The 13,168-nt window shown below is 39.8% G+C and overlaps 1 protein-coding gene across 2 annotated transcripts in view; it reads left to right on the top strand.

Moving 5' to 3' along the window:
- Positions 1 to 566: 566 nt before the first annotated feature.
- Positions 567 to 13,168, top strand: part of LGALS8 (galectin 8) — a 28,298-nt gene continuing 15,696 nt past the window's right edge. For both annotated transcript variants that reach the window (XM_024198468.3, XM_024198467.3), the window contains exons 1-5: positions 567 to 683; positions 3,288 to 3,428; positions 7,431 to 7,519; positions 8,877 to 9,087; positions 10,325 to 10,444. In XM_024198468.3, coding sequence (XP_024054236.1) covers positions 3,390 to 3,428; positions 7,431 to 7,519; positions 8,877 to 9,087; positions 10,325 to 10,444 — 459 coding nt within the window. In that variant the 5' untranslated portion in view covers positions 567 to 683; positions 3,288 to 3,389. The remainder of the gene's footprint in view (positions 684 to 3,287; positions 3,429 to 7,430; positions 7,520 to 8,876; positions 9,088 to 10,324; positions 10,445 to 13,168) is intronic.

Below are 13,168 nucleotides of genomic sequence, written 5' to 3'. Positions count from 1 at the left end.
GGTGGTATGGGAGAGCATCTGCAGACAATTGTCTGTTACCTGTAAACAGTTCAGTGGTGAGCTGGAAAGACAAGGCTACAGACACTAGTGTCATGCAAAATCTGTGTCCTCCTGACAGGCCTTCGGATCATTTTTTGGAAGCAATGGCGCAGAAGACAGTTATATGTCTGATTTTAAATTCCCCACCCTATACCAACCAGCTGCCATGGTCGGGGATCATGATGCTAGCACTAAGAGCTAGTATCCAGCTTAAGGAAGAATTTCATTCTCCAGGGCAGCATCTTTCACCATGATGAAATTCAAACAACTATTTTAAAGTGCATGAAAAAAAAAAGTATAAAAAGAATAATGCAATTTGTTTCAAAAAGACAGTTTTAAACAGTAATCCACATGTGGTGGAAACAGAACAGCCAAAAATAAAGCTATGTTATCAGCAAGTGAACTGTGACACACACTGGTTCTTTAAGGAATGCCTGGGGAGGAGGCTTTCAGAGCAGTGTACATGTAGTGATGTCATTGTGTTGGTGCATGGGAACCAGGAAATAGGAGTGGAGGAACCATTTTTACTGTGCAAGCAGAGTAACCAACTAAAAGAATCCACAACTGATCGAAATGGAAACAGATACATTTGATTTACAGTCAGATTTCAGTTTGTAGCTTTGAAGAGGTTATTCGTTACAAAGGTAAGCATAAATTAAATATGATTTAAACAGATTGACAATATCCCTTCAGGGGGAAAAAAAACTGTTGAAATTTAAAAAACGCAGATGCGTTTGGATACAGAAAACAGGGTTGACTCCATTGAGGGGAGCATACAAAAGAAATAAGAACTAGAAAATTAAAAGGACCCTGCAAGGTTAAAATCATATTTTAAAAATATGCCTTTACTTGTGTTATTAAAAACTCCTCTGATTATTAAAATTTAAACCTTTAAAAACGAATTTATTTTACACTAGTCTTATTTTGTTTACTTTTTAGGGTTTTCTCAAATGAGTCAATTTCACTTTATACAGTCTGTCTTCACTTTCTAGTTCTGATGTACTAGCACAATCTTGGAAAGTTTGGGGAACAGACATTACAGGAGAACCTTTATTTCCAAAGTAACAAATTAATTTTACTGCACTGCTTTTTTTTTTTTTTAAAAGGGGGATACTTCTCTTACTATTGTTTTTATGTAAAACTTGTTTTTTTTTTACAATATCTGTGGTTTGGGTTTAAATTGACCTGGCCACATCTCTTAAAGTAATTCTTAAAGTTCATGGAGAATGATAATTTGACTGACTATAGCGAATGGCAGGATTATCTGCCTGTTTGTGTTTATTACCAGGAATATTTTGGAGTTAGTGAGATATTATTACACCAAAGTGACATTTAAGGTTATTACAATTTTTTTTTTAATTTTGGAGCAGAAAAACTGCATGTGTTTACCAGTTTTAGAAAACCCTAATTTCAGTCCTGCTCCACATTTAGAAATAGAAATAATGCAGCTCACCACTTTCAGTACTGTCTGGAGACTTTAACTTAATGAATATTGCAAGTAATTTTCTCTCTGTTGACAGGGAGAGGAACTTGGGCATCTGCTGTGCATTTCTATCAGTGAATCCCCACCCACATGCAGAACCCAGCAATTATATACCATTCCCTCATTCCAAAATACAGAAATACCTAAATTCCAACTTTCTCTCCATGTTATGCCCCACTTTCTTGGTATGAAATTGCCACACTGTCCGAGGCATCCTGCAACAATGCCAAGATTTCAAATGCACCACAGGCTTACACACTTAATATCCTTTAGCTATGCCAGTTTGTACATGTGCCACAGAATTCTCAAGCTTGTTCATTTTCTGTAGTCCCAGAGTCCTCTTTTTTAATGAAGTCTAGATTGCTGTCACAGGTCATGGGAAGGAGCAGCATGGTCTAGTGAATAGGCTACCAAATTAAGAGTCGTAAGATCTGGGTTCCATTTCTGGCTCTTCTACTAGTCTTCTCTGTACTGGGAATATCATATCTCTTCTGTGCCTCTGTTTTCCCATGTCTAAGATGAGGCTAATGATATTTGCCTTTGTAAATTGCTTTGATGGGTGAAAAACCCTATAGAAGAACTAAGTATTTTGTTGCCACATAATAAAATATAGAAAAAAATAAAATATAATAAAAAAGTTACAATAGGCCACACCTCCACTGAGAGACTGAAGTAAATAAATCATGATGCACGAGTACAATAGTTGACTTTGTTCTGATTGGTCAAATATATTGTAACAAATATCAGGCAGTAATACAGCAAACATAGGCCCCACTAAGTCTGCTTACATGAAATAGCCTTTGTTTACATAATAGAATACTATAAATAATATTATTGTCTGTAGGTTTACATTTGGGTATTACATTCTGGTCACTGTGGGATGCCCTTCTGAAGAAGGGAGGGGTTGCTGAGTACAGGATACACTAAGAAGCTGTAGTTTCATTGCTGTTCATAGCTATCTGTTCAGTGACTCTGTCAGTATTGTCCTTGAGCTGTTCATTGATATCTGGGATTGTATATGCTGAAGGATATAGAAAACAGAAACTTTTCATCTTAATTGTGGTTTTTGCTAGTCTTTTCACCACATTATCAAAGGTAAGAGAACCCATGGTCTTTTGACTGGTCAGGAGAAAGCAAAGGTCAGCCTACAGACTCTCCCTCAGGCGAGTTAGGAATTAGCAAAAGAAGAAAATAAAATTGCTGTCTTGCTTATTTCAGACCAGATTTTGCCTGGCTCTTGTGTAGGAAGTAGGAATGTGCAAAGAGCCTTCCCCTCTTGCACTCCCACATAAAGATCAGGAACAACTGCAGTCCCTGAGTACAGGGACCACTCCTTCTCAGCTCCTCTGTGGGACTGTGACTCTGTTCTTCTCCCACAATTTCCATGCTAACAAGATCTAGACAGCTGTGTAGAAAGGAGAATGGTGGACCATGCTTAAGGACTGTGCATTGTCCACACTTCCCAGGCACAGTGGGGAGCTGTGGGAGAGATTATATCTATTGAGAACCAATTATTCCTAGAGTTCTCAAGTAAACTTTGTAGCTATGTACACACTGCCCTATGGTAAGGGGTATGTTTTACTGGGACAACTAAGCACTTAATTTTCATATCTTGTAGAAACTGTAAAATTAAGCCAGCAAATTCCTGTTAAAACATTTTCATTAGTATGTCAAAAAGCATGAAGAAGATTTAATATTTTGAAGGCTGAACAAGGATTACTTCATTCAGTTTTTTTAATTAAAACTTAATTTTGGTTTTCCAAAGGGATCCTTTCTTCAATGCCAACAAAACTGAGAAATTTAACTATATTCAAAATCCATCGCTGGTCACACACAGCCAACAGACTTGGCTGAAGGAGGGACGACGATGCCCTTGGACCAACTGCAGAAGACAATCCATAACCCGGTAATTCCCCATCGTGTAAACAGCTTCTCCCTGAAAACACTGGGCAGCTTTACCCCACGGGACTTTGCTCTTATGTCAGCTAGTCAGAACTGTGTGCTGTTTGTGTGGTGATAGGAATATTGAGAAATCTCCAAATTTCTCATGTACACGAGAATAACACCTGCTGCTTTCAGTACAGTTCTTGTTAATAGGGGTAAGGGACTTGGAGCTGTGTGTATCTTCAAAGTTAAAGTATAGTATTTCCAAAAAGGAGAGAGCACTCATAAATTTGGAGTATCACAAGTCTTATCATCATGCTGTGTCAGCATTGCCCCGTCTCAATGGAAATGTGAGACTTAATCAGGTGGAGCACTTAGCCATACCTTTTGGATAGGAGACAGAGTTGGGCTTTTTGGCATCCAGAACAACTACATGTATCTTCCCCATTCTTCATAATTTCCATGTTCTTTTTTGGGGCTGAACCCAGCATTGTGTTATTCTTTATTATTTTGTAGTTCTAGGTTTGTGTGGGTTTCATGACCTTGTTCTTGCAGAAGCTGTATTAGTGTATTGCTTTGATTTTGGTTATGTAAAGGAGGAAGTTGAATGGGAAGCTAGTTTTAAACTTAACTATGAAGGGAATAGCACCCTCCAATAAAAATACATACGAGCCTACATTACAGGCGAAGCTGGTAGCACTGCCTATTATGAAGGTTGCCCGACACTTCTCAGTAGAAGACACTGTCTTCAGTTGAAACAACGAGGAGTCCTTGTGGCACCTTAGAGACGAACAAATTTATTTGGGCATAAGCTTTTGTGGGCTAGAACCCACTTCATCAGATGCATGGAGTGGAAAATACAGGAGCAGGTATAAATACATGAACAGAGTATAAATACATGATGAAATGGGTTCTAGCCCAGGAAAGCTTATGCCCAAATAAATTTGTTGGTCTTTAAGGTGCCACAAGGACTCCTCGTTGTTTTTGCTGATACAGACTAACACGGCTACCACTCTGAAACCTGTCTTCAGTTGCTTATAGCTTTGTCATATGTTGACTGGGGTAAAATTTTCCTTGCTAGGTGTCTAACTCAGGTTGAAGTTTTCTAGAAAATTTCAGCCAAAATGGTTCAGTTGTTTCCATGAATGAGGCTAGTGAAAAAGTGTTATTTTGCCCATGTTAAAAAATTCTGGTGACCTTTTCTTTCAGGCAGGCCATTCATCCGCTTTTAAGCCGGACAGTCCTGATTTTGGAAAGGTTTGTCCCTGCCCTGTACCGGACGTAGTTTTGTCCAGTATCATCATGCATGCAAGGGCATACAGGCGGAAGCAGGCCCACGCTGTTGCGGAAGTACTGGAATATTTGGTATTCGAGGATGTGTCAGTGGCCATTCTCTTTTCTTTGCAAGTCCATGCTTTGGAGCAGGAACTTGAAATTTGGCAGGGGGTGGAGGGGTAGCTTTTGTGTATTGAATGTGCCTTTTGCCTTCCCCATGAAAATCTGCTCAATTTTGGCCAAGTTATGAGTCTTTGAAAAATCTCAAATTGAACGTGCTCAATAGACTTCTTAGATATTAACAGCTACATTTCCAGAAATTTCTGTCCATACGGAACATACTCCAGTCCAGGGCGGAGCTGGACTTTACTTGCAGTTGCGGCTATGGGCTATGAAAGGACGGTACATGAACTGAGAGCAAGGAGCCGGTCTCTCTTGTGCTCTCAGTAACCCCCCTGCTGGGCCCAGGCAGAATAGAGGAGGAAGCTGCATAATTCAAGACAAGGACAAGATCTGGACCTGTGGAGGGGCAGGGAGAGTAGATTGGGACAAGAAACCAGAAGGGGTCAGGGGCAGAAATTGGGACTGGAGGTTGATGGAGAGGAGCAGGAAACTGGGAATGGAGTGGGGTGAGGGGAACGACCTGGGACTGTTTGAGTAGGGATACTGGGACTTGGGAGGGGACTGGGAGCCAGTAGGTATGGGAGGGGGAGACTCAGATCAGATAAGAAGCTGGGGGTAGAGACTAGAAGTGGGAATCATTGGGAAGCAGGGAAAGATGTGGGGGAGGGACAGATCTGATGAAGAGACAGTGTGGTGGGAGAATTGGGATAGTTTAGACAAGACTGGGACAGGGAGCCATGTGTGTGTGTGACTCTGAGATGCACTTGTGCCCGGCCAACCAAGCGATCCAGATAGCTGTATATCTGTGACTTGTCCTCTTTGTTATTACCACTTCTCCAATTAGTGTCATCTACCAACTTTATCAGTGATTCTATGTTTTCTTCCACATCATTGATAAAAATGTTAAATAGCATAGGGCCAAGAACCAATTCCTTCGGAAACCCACTAGAAACACACCCACTTGATAATTCCCCATTTACAGTTACATTTTGAGACCTATCACTTAACCAATTTTTAATTTTTAGTGTATACCATATTAATTGTATATTCTATTTTTTTAATCATGCCATGCAATACCAAGTCAAATGCCTTACAGAAGTCTAATTATATTACATCAACACTATTACCTTTTATCAACCAAACTTGTAATCCAATAATAAAAAATAAATAAATTAGTTGACAGGATCTACTTTCCATAAACCCATGTTGATTGTCATTAATTATATAACCTTCCTTTAATTCCATATTAACTGCCCCTTTATCATGCCCAGGATGGATGGCGGGCTGAGAGGCCTATAATTATCTGGGTTATCCTGCTTACCCTTTTAAAAAATTGGCACAACATTATCTTTTTATCCAATCTTCTGGAACTTTCATAGTGTGCTAAGACTAGCAGTCCAGTGAGCTCCTCATCTGGCTCTTTTAAAATTCTTGTGTCAAATTATCTGGACCTGCTGTTTTCAAAATGTCTGACTTTTAGTAGCTGCTATTTAACATCCTCCTGAGATACTAATAGAATGGAAAGTGTTAGCATATGAAATGACTACATCATAAGAACATAAGAATGGCCCTACTGAGTCAGACCAAAAGTCCATGTAGCCCAGTATCCTGTCTTCCGACAGTGGCCAGTGCCAGGTGCCCCAGAGGGAATGAACGGAACAGGTAATCATCAAGTGATTCATCCCCTGTCGCTCATTCCCAACTTCTGGCAAACAGAGGCTAGGGATACCATTCCTGCCCATCCTGGCTAATAGCCATTGATGGACCTATCCTCCATGAATGTATCTAGTTCTTTTTTGAACCCTGTTATGGTCTTGGCCTTCACAACATCCTCTGGCCAGGAGTTCCACAGGTTGACTGTGTGTTGTGTGAAGAAATACTTCCTTTTATTTGTTTTAAACCTGCTGCCTATTATTTTCATTTGGTGACTGCTAGTTCTTGTGTTATGAGTAGTAGTAGACAACACTTCCTTATCTACTTTCTCTACACCAGTCATGATTTTATAGACCTCAATCATATCTCCCCTTAACCGTCTCTTTTCCAAGCTGAAAAATCCCAGTCTTATTAATCTCTCCTCATATGGAAGCCGTTCCATACCCCTAATCATTTTTGTTGCATCATTTGTTTTTTTCCCAAATACAGAACAAAAATGTTTATTTAACCCTTCTGCCATTTTTGCATTATTATTGATAATTCTACCATTTCCATTTAGTAATGGACTAATACTATCATCATGATTCTTTTTGTTCTTAATGTACTTAAAAAAACCTTTTTAAAAATTGTCCTTAACTCTGCAGGCCATATATTTTTGCTTCCCTTATCAATTTTCTATAATTCCTAGATTCTGTTTTATATCCATTACTATCAACTTTCCCTTTCTTACATTTATTACGTTTTTTTATTTTATTTTTTATAGTTGCCTTCACTCCCCTTTTAAACCACATTGTTTTTTTAGCCAGTTTGGCCATCTTTCTTGTTATGTTGATTATTTAGAAAATCTTGCTCTCCAAATCATTAGATAAAACTGGGAATTTTGCTATATTGGTTTTGTTTTCATTGTTCTTTTTGACCTAAACATCCCCAAATGTTATTTTGAATATATTCTATTTTCCCCTCCTTCTCATAGGTTATTCCATATACTGGGGCAATCCTTAGTGGTCTTCTTCCTGGAGAACTAGTTGTAATACAGGGAAGTGTTCCTGATGATTCCGACAGGTAATGTCTAAAGCCATCTGACTTTCAAGAGGTTATATTGTGAATGAGCCTTTGAGGAGGCAAGCTGATCAAAACCCAACTAAACGGCTTTTCATAGTTTGCGGGATACACATGCATTGGAAATGTTTTAATTTTTCTATCATAAAATTAGGACATTATAAACCTGATCCTGCTTCTGTCAGTGGAGAGGCTCATTACTGTAATGGACATTGGATGAGATCCCAAGTTGTGTGACTGAAAATGACTGAAATCTTTGAAAACAAACCCACAGCCTCAATAACAAACATTTTTCAGTTTTGAAAAAGTAATTAACATATTTCAAAGTGACACAATCCTTAAATCTTTAATTTATATTTAAAAACTGAGAACCCATAGACTAGGGTGACTAGACAGCAAGTGTGAAAAATTGGGACGGGGGTGGGGGGTTATTGGAGCCTATATAAGAAAAAGACCCAAAAATCGGGACTGTCACTATAAAATCGGGACATCTGGTCACCCTACCATAGACACTTATAAAATATGTTGATTTATAAAATGCTCTGAATATGTACAGTAGTGTCACACAATGCTGAATTTGTGTGTGTGTTAATAGGAAGCTAAGGAGTAAATAAAGGCTTCAAGGTGAAATTTAAAGAGAATAAGTAACTCCTCACCTTCCTCCCTGCACTCTGCCCACTTTTTTTATTTTGCTGCTTGGCTTCCTTTGTTTCCTCCTCCGTTTGATCATATTCAGCTTCTTATGATCCAGAAACCTTTTCTCTCTAAGGGCAGCATCTGAAATAATAAAAGTGTTGTCACTTGGAAGAATCAAGCTTCAAATAGGGGGGAGGATGCATGATCTGGTGGCTAAGGTCCAGGATAGGGAATTGAGATCTAGGTTCTATTACCTGTTCTTCCACAAGTTTCCAATGTGAATTTGGTCATTTAACTTATTTTCCCATCTTTAAAATCGGAATGAGGATTATTTAGGGGGATAATGAGGATTAATTTATTAGAGTGCTCAGATGTTATGGTGATTAGCACCTGAAAAATGCTTATAAATTATTCTAGTTCTCAGTAATAGATTAAGGGAAAGATTTTTGAAAACACATGAGAGGAAGGCATCCAACTCCCATTGATTTTCAGTGGGAGCTGGGAGCATAACTGCCAATTGTGCCTTTAAAAATCTTCCCATTTTGGTTAGTCATAAATTAGTATTATGTATGTATCACTTCAGTTTTTTACTTCTAATTGTTTTGTAATCACCATTAATGCAAAGTTTTTGTATTAAGAACCAAAATGTAATTAGATATTTGAAACTGTTGAGAGAATACTTCTGGATGAGCTGAACTGAATGTGTGTTTTAATTTGTGGTCAGGTTCCAGGTAGACTTCCAATGTGGCAGTAGCACAAAACCTCGTGCTGATGTGGCCTTTCACTTCAATCCCCGCTTCAAAAGATCAGGCTCCATAATCTGTAACACTCTGGAAAAAGAAAGATGGGGTTGGGAGGAGATCACTTATCAGATGCCTTTTCAAAAAGGGAAGCCATTTAAGATTGTCTTTATGGTTTTGAAGGATAAATTCCAGGTGAGTCCCTAAGGAAGGTGAATATTTAGCCACTTGTCATGCCATAAACGCAAACTAATTTGGAAGCGTCAATGTCACTATTGTTTACTGCTATGTACACTTCGATTACAAAGAGAAACTATAGGCTTTCGCTGAAAGAGGGGCACTGTTGAGTAATCTAGGCCTTTACTTTTATATACTTGTACCTGGAAAGTTGTGTGTTGAGGGAGCAAATACCTTCCTGATTATACTAGCTGTTACACAACCCCTCCCTTTCCCATGTGTAAAAGGGCTTCTCTTGAACACAGCAGCCTTCCTGCACACAGAAGAGTGCTGAACAATGCTCTCTGGATCAGTCAGAGGAAGCACTAAAGAGAAACAAATATTTGTCCAGCTCTGTCCAATTGAGATAAGACGGGTGTAGCTCTAAATAAGTCTATAGTCCATATGTCATCAGATGGTGATGTGCTGAGAGAATCAAAATATGATGAGAGATGCAATATCAAAACCAAAGTACAAACGTGCAGTAAATTTATCTTTGTTACTGAATGCCATTAAATATTCCACACTATTGTAAAGAAACGTAACTAGGCAAGTATTTCTGTTTCTCTACCAAACCCCATGAACCATGGTGTACTTTAACCTTGTTCTGGAGGAGGAAGAAGATAATATCTCTGTCTCTAGCTGTTTAATTCCTGGTTAGTCCATCTAGTCTTCTCTTGATGGATTATATCTCCAGGGCTTTTCAGAGTGGCTGGAGTACAGCTTTCTCGAGGACTGTGTTGTAGTTCTTGAGTTAAAGAAATAGATGACCATATTAATTTCAAGTAACACTAGTGAGGTTGTGTGGTAGGGTCATTTTGGTGTGTAGCTAATAGAGAAGGGGAAGTGTTTGTGTGTGGGTGGGGAGAAGGGAATATTTAAACATAACATATTAAGAAAAAGAAATGAAGTCAGTGATTACAAGGTAAACCAACAAAATCAACCCCCAAAACAGTCAATAGACTTCATGCAACTTAACCATGATTATCATATTACCCATAATGTTCACTATTTCAATTTCAAAATGTGAAGGAAAAGAAAATGAATTTAAACCTAAATTCTTTGTTGTCAAAGGCATGTTCCAAAGCAAGAAGCTAAAACAAAACACAACTGAGTAAAATTGAGAGAAACGTAAAGGTTTAGTAGTGATCTTATGTTGAGTATATAAATACTATTTAAGATATCAGTACATTTCTGCCTTTTTCTGCCTCTCTAGGTGTCTGTAAATGAAAAACATTTGCTGCTGTACAACCACAGAGTTAACCTGGAAAGAATAGATACACTCGGGATATATGGGAAAGTACAGATTCAGACTATACAGTTTGTTTCTAATAACGTAAGTTGCTGAATTGGACAGCTAATTTTGGGTTGCTTTTCCTTATGTCTTTCTACTTCATATTATGCTGTATTGAAGTAAGATATCAACAGTGAAAATGAAGTAACACAGAAGTAAAATCTATATGAACTTCAATATAGAAGTGCAGTAATATCTCCTGACATATCCAGTATAATGATTTCTTCCCCTATTCATCCCCCCAAAATATTATCTGAATGTCTTGTTCCTTAAATGTCAGATAACCAGGGTTATACTGTACAACTCTGAGTCTTAACTAGAGCTACAGCTAGTCATTCCTCTGCCCAGTGTCAGAATGTCTTTTTTTCTATTTTGGATTTGAACTTTCTGTGTTGGGGAGAGAAGCCCAGCCTACACACTTATATCACAGTTAATACGAAAAACAGATTGTATTAGGGTGACCAGATGTCCCGATTTTATAGGGATAGTCCGGATACTTGGGACTTTATCTTATATAGTTGCCTATTGCCCCCCACCGCCTGTCCCGATTTTTCACACTTGCTGTCTGGTTTCAGAGTAGCAGCCGTGTTAGTCTGTATCCGCAAAAAGAACAGGAGTACTTGTGGCACTTTAGAGACTAACATTTATTAGAGCATAAGCTTTCGTGGGCTACAGCCCACTTCTTCGGATGCATCCTCTAGATTGTATGCAGAAATAGGCATGTGTAATTTACTCCCCTTGGAGATGAAGACCGGAACTTTCAGCTGCTTGTGCTTCAAAATGATCCCTAGAGCATCTTTCCCAGAATAATCTACTTCCAAACACTTGCACTAAGACAGAGCTAGAACTCTTTACAGAGTGTTTACTTGTATATGTGACCTTACTTTATCGACCAAAACAACACTAACTTGGCTGATTAGATGGTGAATGTACCTTTTTGAGTCACCCTTTGGCTGGGCTGCAATGCTTTGAGATAATATGGAGCAGCACAGTGCTGTCTCCTAATTGATTCAAACAAACTGCCAAATCTGTTGAAGGTGAACCAATGGGAGGGAACGGCTCAGTCTGTCTCTCTCCTGCACAACCCAGTATAGAAGACAACATCTGTTTATTACACAGGGGAGACTTGCAAAGCCCCACAGACTCTCCAGATATGAAGGGGCAGGTGAGGGTCTCCCCATCCCTCGCTTGCTATTCTGGAGGTGAAGCTCAGCCTTCTGGGCTGTCAGTCAAATGAGGCCCTTGTGAAGCAGCCAGGTCCACTGCAACAGCTTCCCTGTTCTTTGTCCTAGCCTGAGGAGATTAAGCTTGCTTTAGTAGACAGCAGCATGGGGACTGCCAGCAAAACAGCAAGGAAAGTGCCCCTCCTCACACCAGTGCAGACAGTGGCTAGTGAGTGCAACAAGGCAGCACAGCACAAGGAGTGGGGGAACAGCCCAGAAATGCAGTTAGGTAGGACAATCGTTCTCTCCCCTTCCATACCCAAATCCAACTCGTTCCTTTTATCTGCCTATGAAGTAAAATTCCATAGAAACTCAGATGGAAATATTTTTTTTCCTGTGTGAAAGCTCCCTGGATTTCTACCTGCTAATCACAGTTTAAATTGTCCTTGTTTTCTGCCAAACCTCTAGCCTAATTCAGGTCACCAGGGTAATAACTGTATTGAAGGGAGGTAGATTTGAGCCTGAGAGAAACAGCGACTGAGCTCTGAAGAGGTGTCCACCAAGCTCTTTTATGTATGCAGCATGGATGTAGCTCTATATCTGGGTACTTATATGGCCCTCAACATCTAAATGCCTGGATTAAATGTTAACATGAAGCTGAATGTTTCAGTTTTAGAAGACTGATTGTGTGTGTAGTTTTGGGGCCAGCAAGTGTTGAACAGTTTGACCTTTGCCTCCAAGTGCAATACAAAGAGAAAAACACATACGTTTTCTTAATCGTAGATTGTGTAATCACAGGTTTTCTGTTTTTGTATCTTTATAGTTTCTCTATTGCTGTTCTGAGGCTGACCACAAAGTTGTATCATTTTCTCTACTTTTCTGTTTTCCTTCCCTGCTAGTGGGGACAGTTCTGCTATCTTATGGAATGAAGAATGGCAAGGGTTGCCCTGAACCAAACAAGTTGAGGTTATGAGATGATATGAAAGTGGCTAGACCAAAGCTTGTTCACATTTAGCAACATTTAAATTCAAGATTCAAGTTATATGCCATGTAAATTATGTCATGTAAAAAAAAAAAACCAGATCACTTTGAAATCCCAAGGTCCTCTAGGATCCTATTCCTTAAAGGCCCTGCGGAATTGTCTTCCTCATTCCATTTAGGAATGCTGAATATGGTGTCCTCCAAAAAATCCCATCAGTATTATATTGAGGATCTGCCTGAAGGGTTACTCAAAAGCAATACAAGATGACAGGTCCCAGGCCTGTCAAGTGAGGGTCCAACCTGAGCCAGATCCTTTTAGACAGCACAATGTGGTTTCACTAGACAAGGGGCAGGCAAACTTTTTGGCCTGAGGGCCGCATTGAGTTTCCAAAATTGTATGGAGGGCTGGTTAGCGGAGGCTGTGCCTCCCCAAACAGCCAGGCGTGGCCCAGGCCCTGCCCCCTATCCGACCCCTCCTGCTTCTCGCCCCCTGATGGCCCCCCCGGGACTCCTGCTCCATCCAACCCCCCCATTCCCTGTCCTCTGACAGCCCCTGGAACCCCCGTCCCTGACTGCCCCCCGCCACCCCATCCAACCCCTCCTCTCATTCCTGAGTGCCCTC

The sequence above is a fragment of the Terrapene carolina genome, unplaced genomic scaffold (assembly GCF_002925995.2).
Source record: "Terrapene carolina triunguis isolate 2854851 unplaced genomic scaffold, T_m_triunguis-2.0 Scaffold85, whole genome shotgun sequence".
Taxonomy (NCBI): Eukaryota; Metazoa; Chordata; order Testudines; family Emydidae; genus Terrapene; species Terrapene triunguis.
The sequence above is the reverse complement of the archived record's forward strand: the minus strand, read 5'-3'. Positions and strand labels throughout refer to the sequence as shown.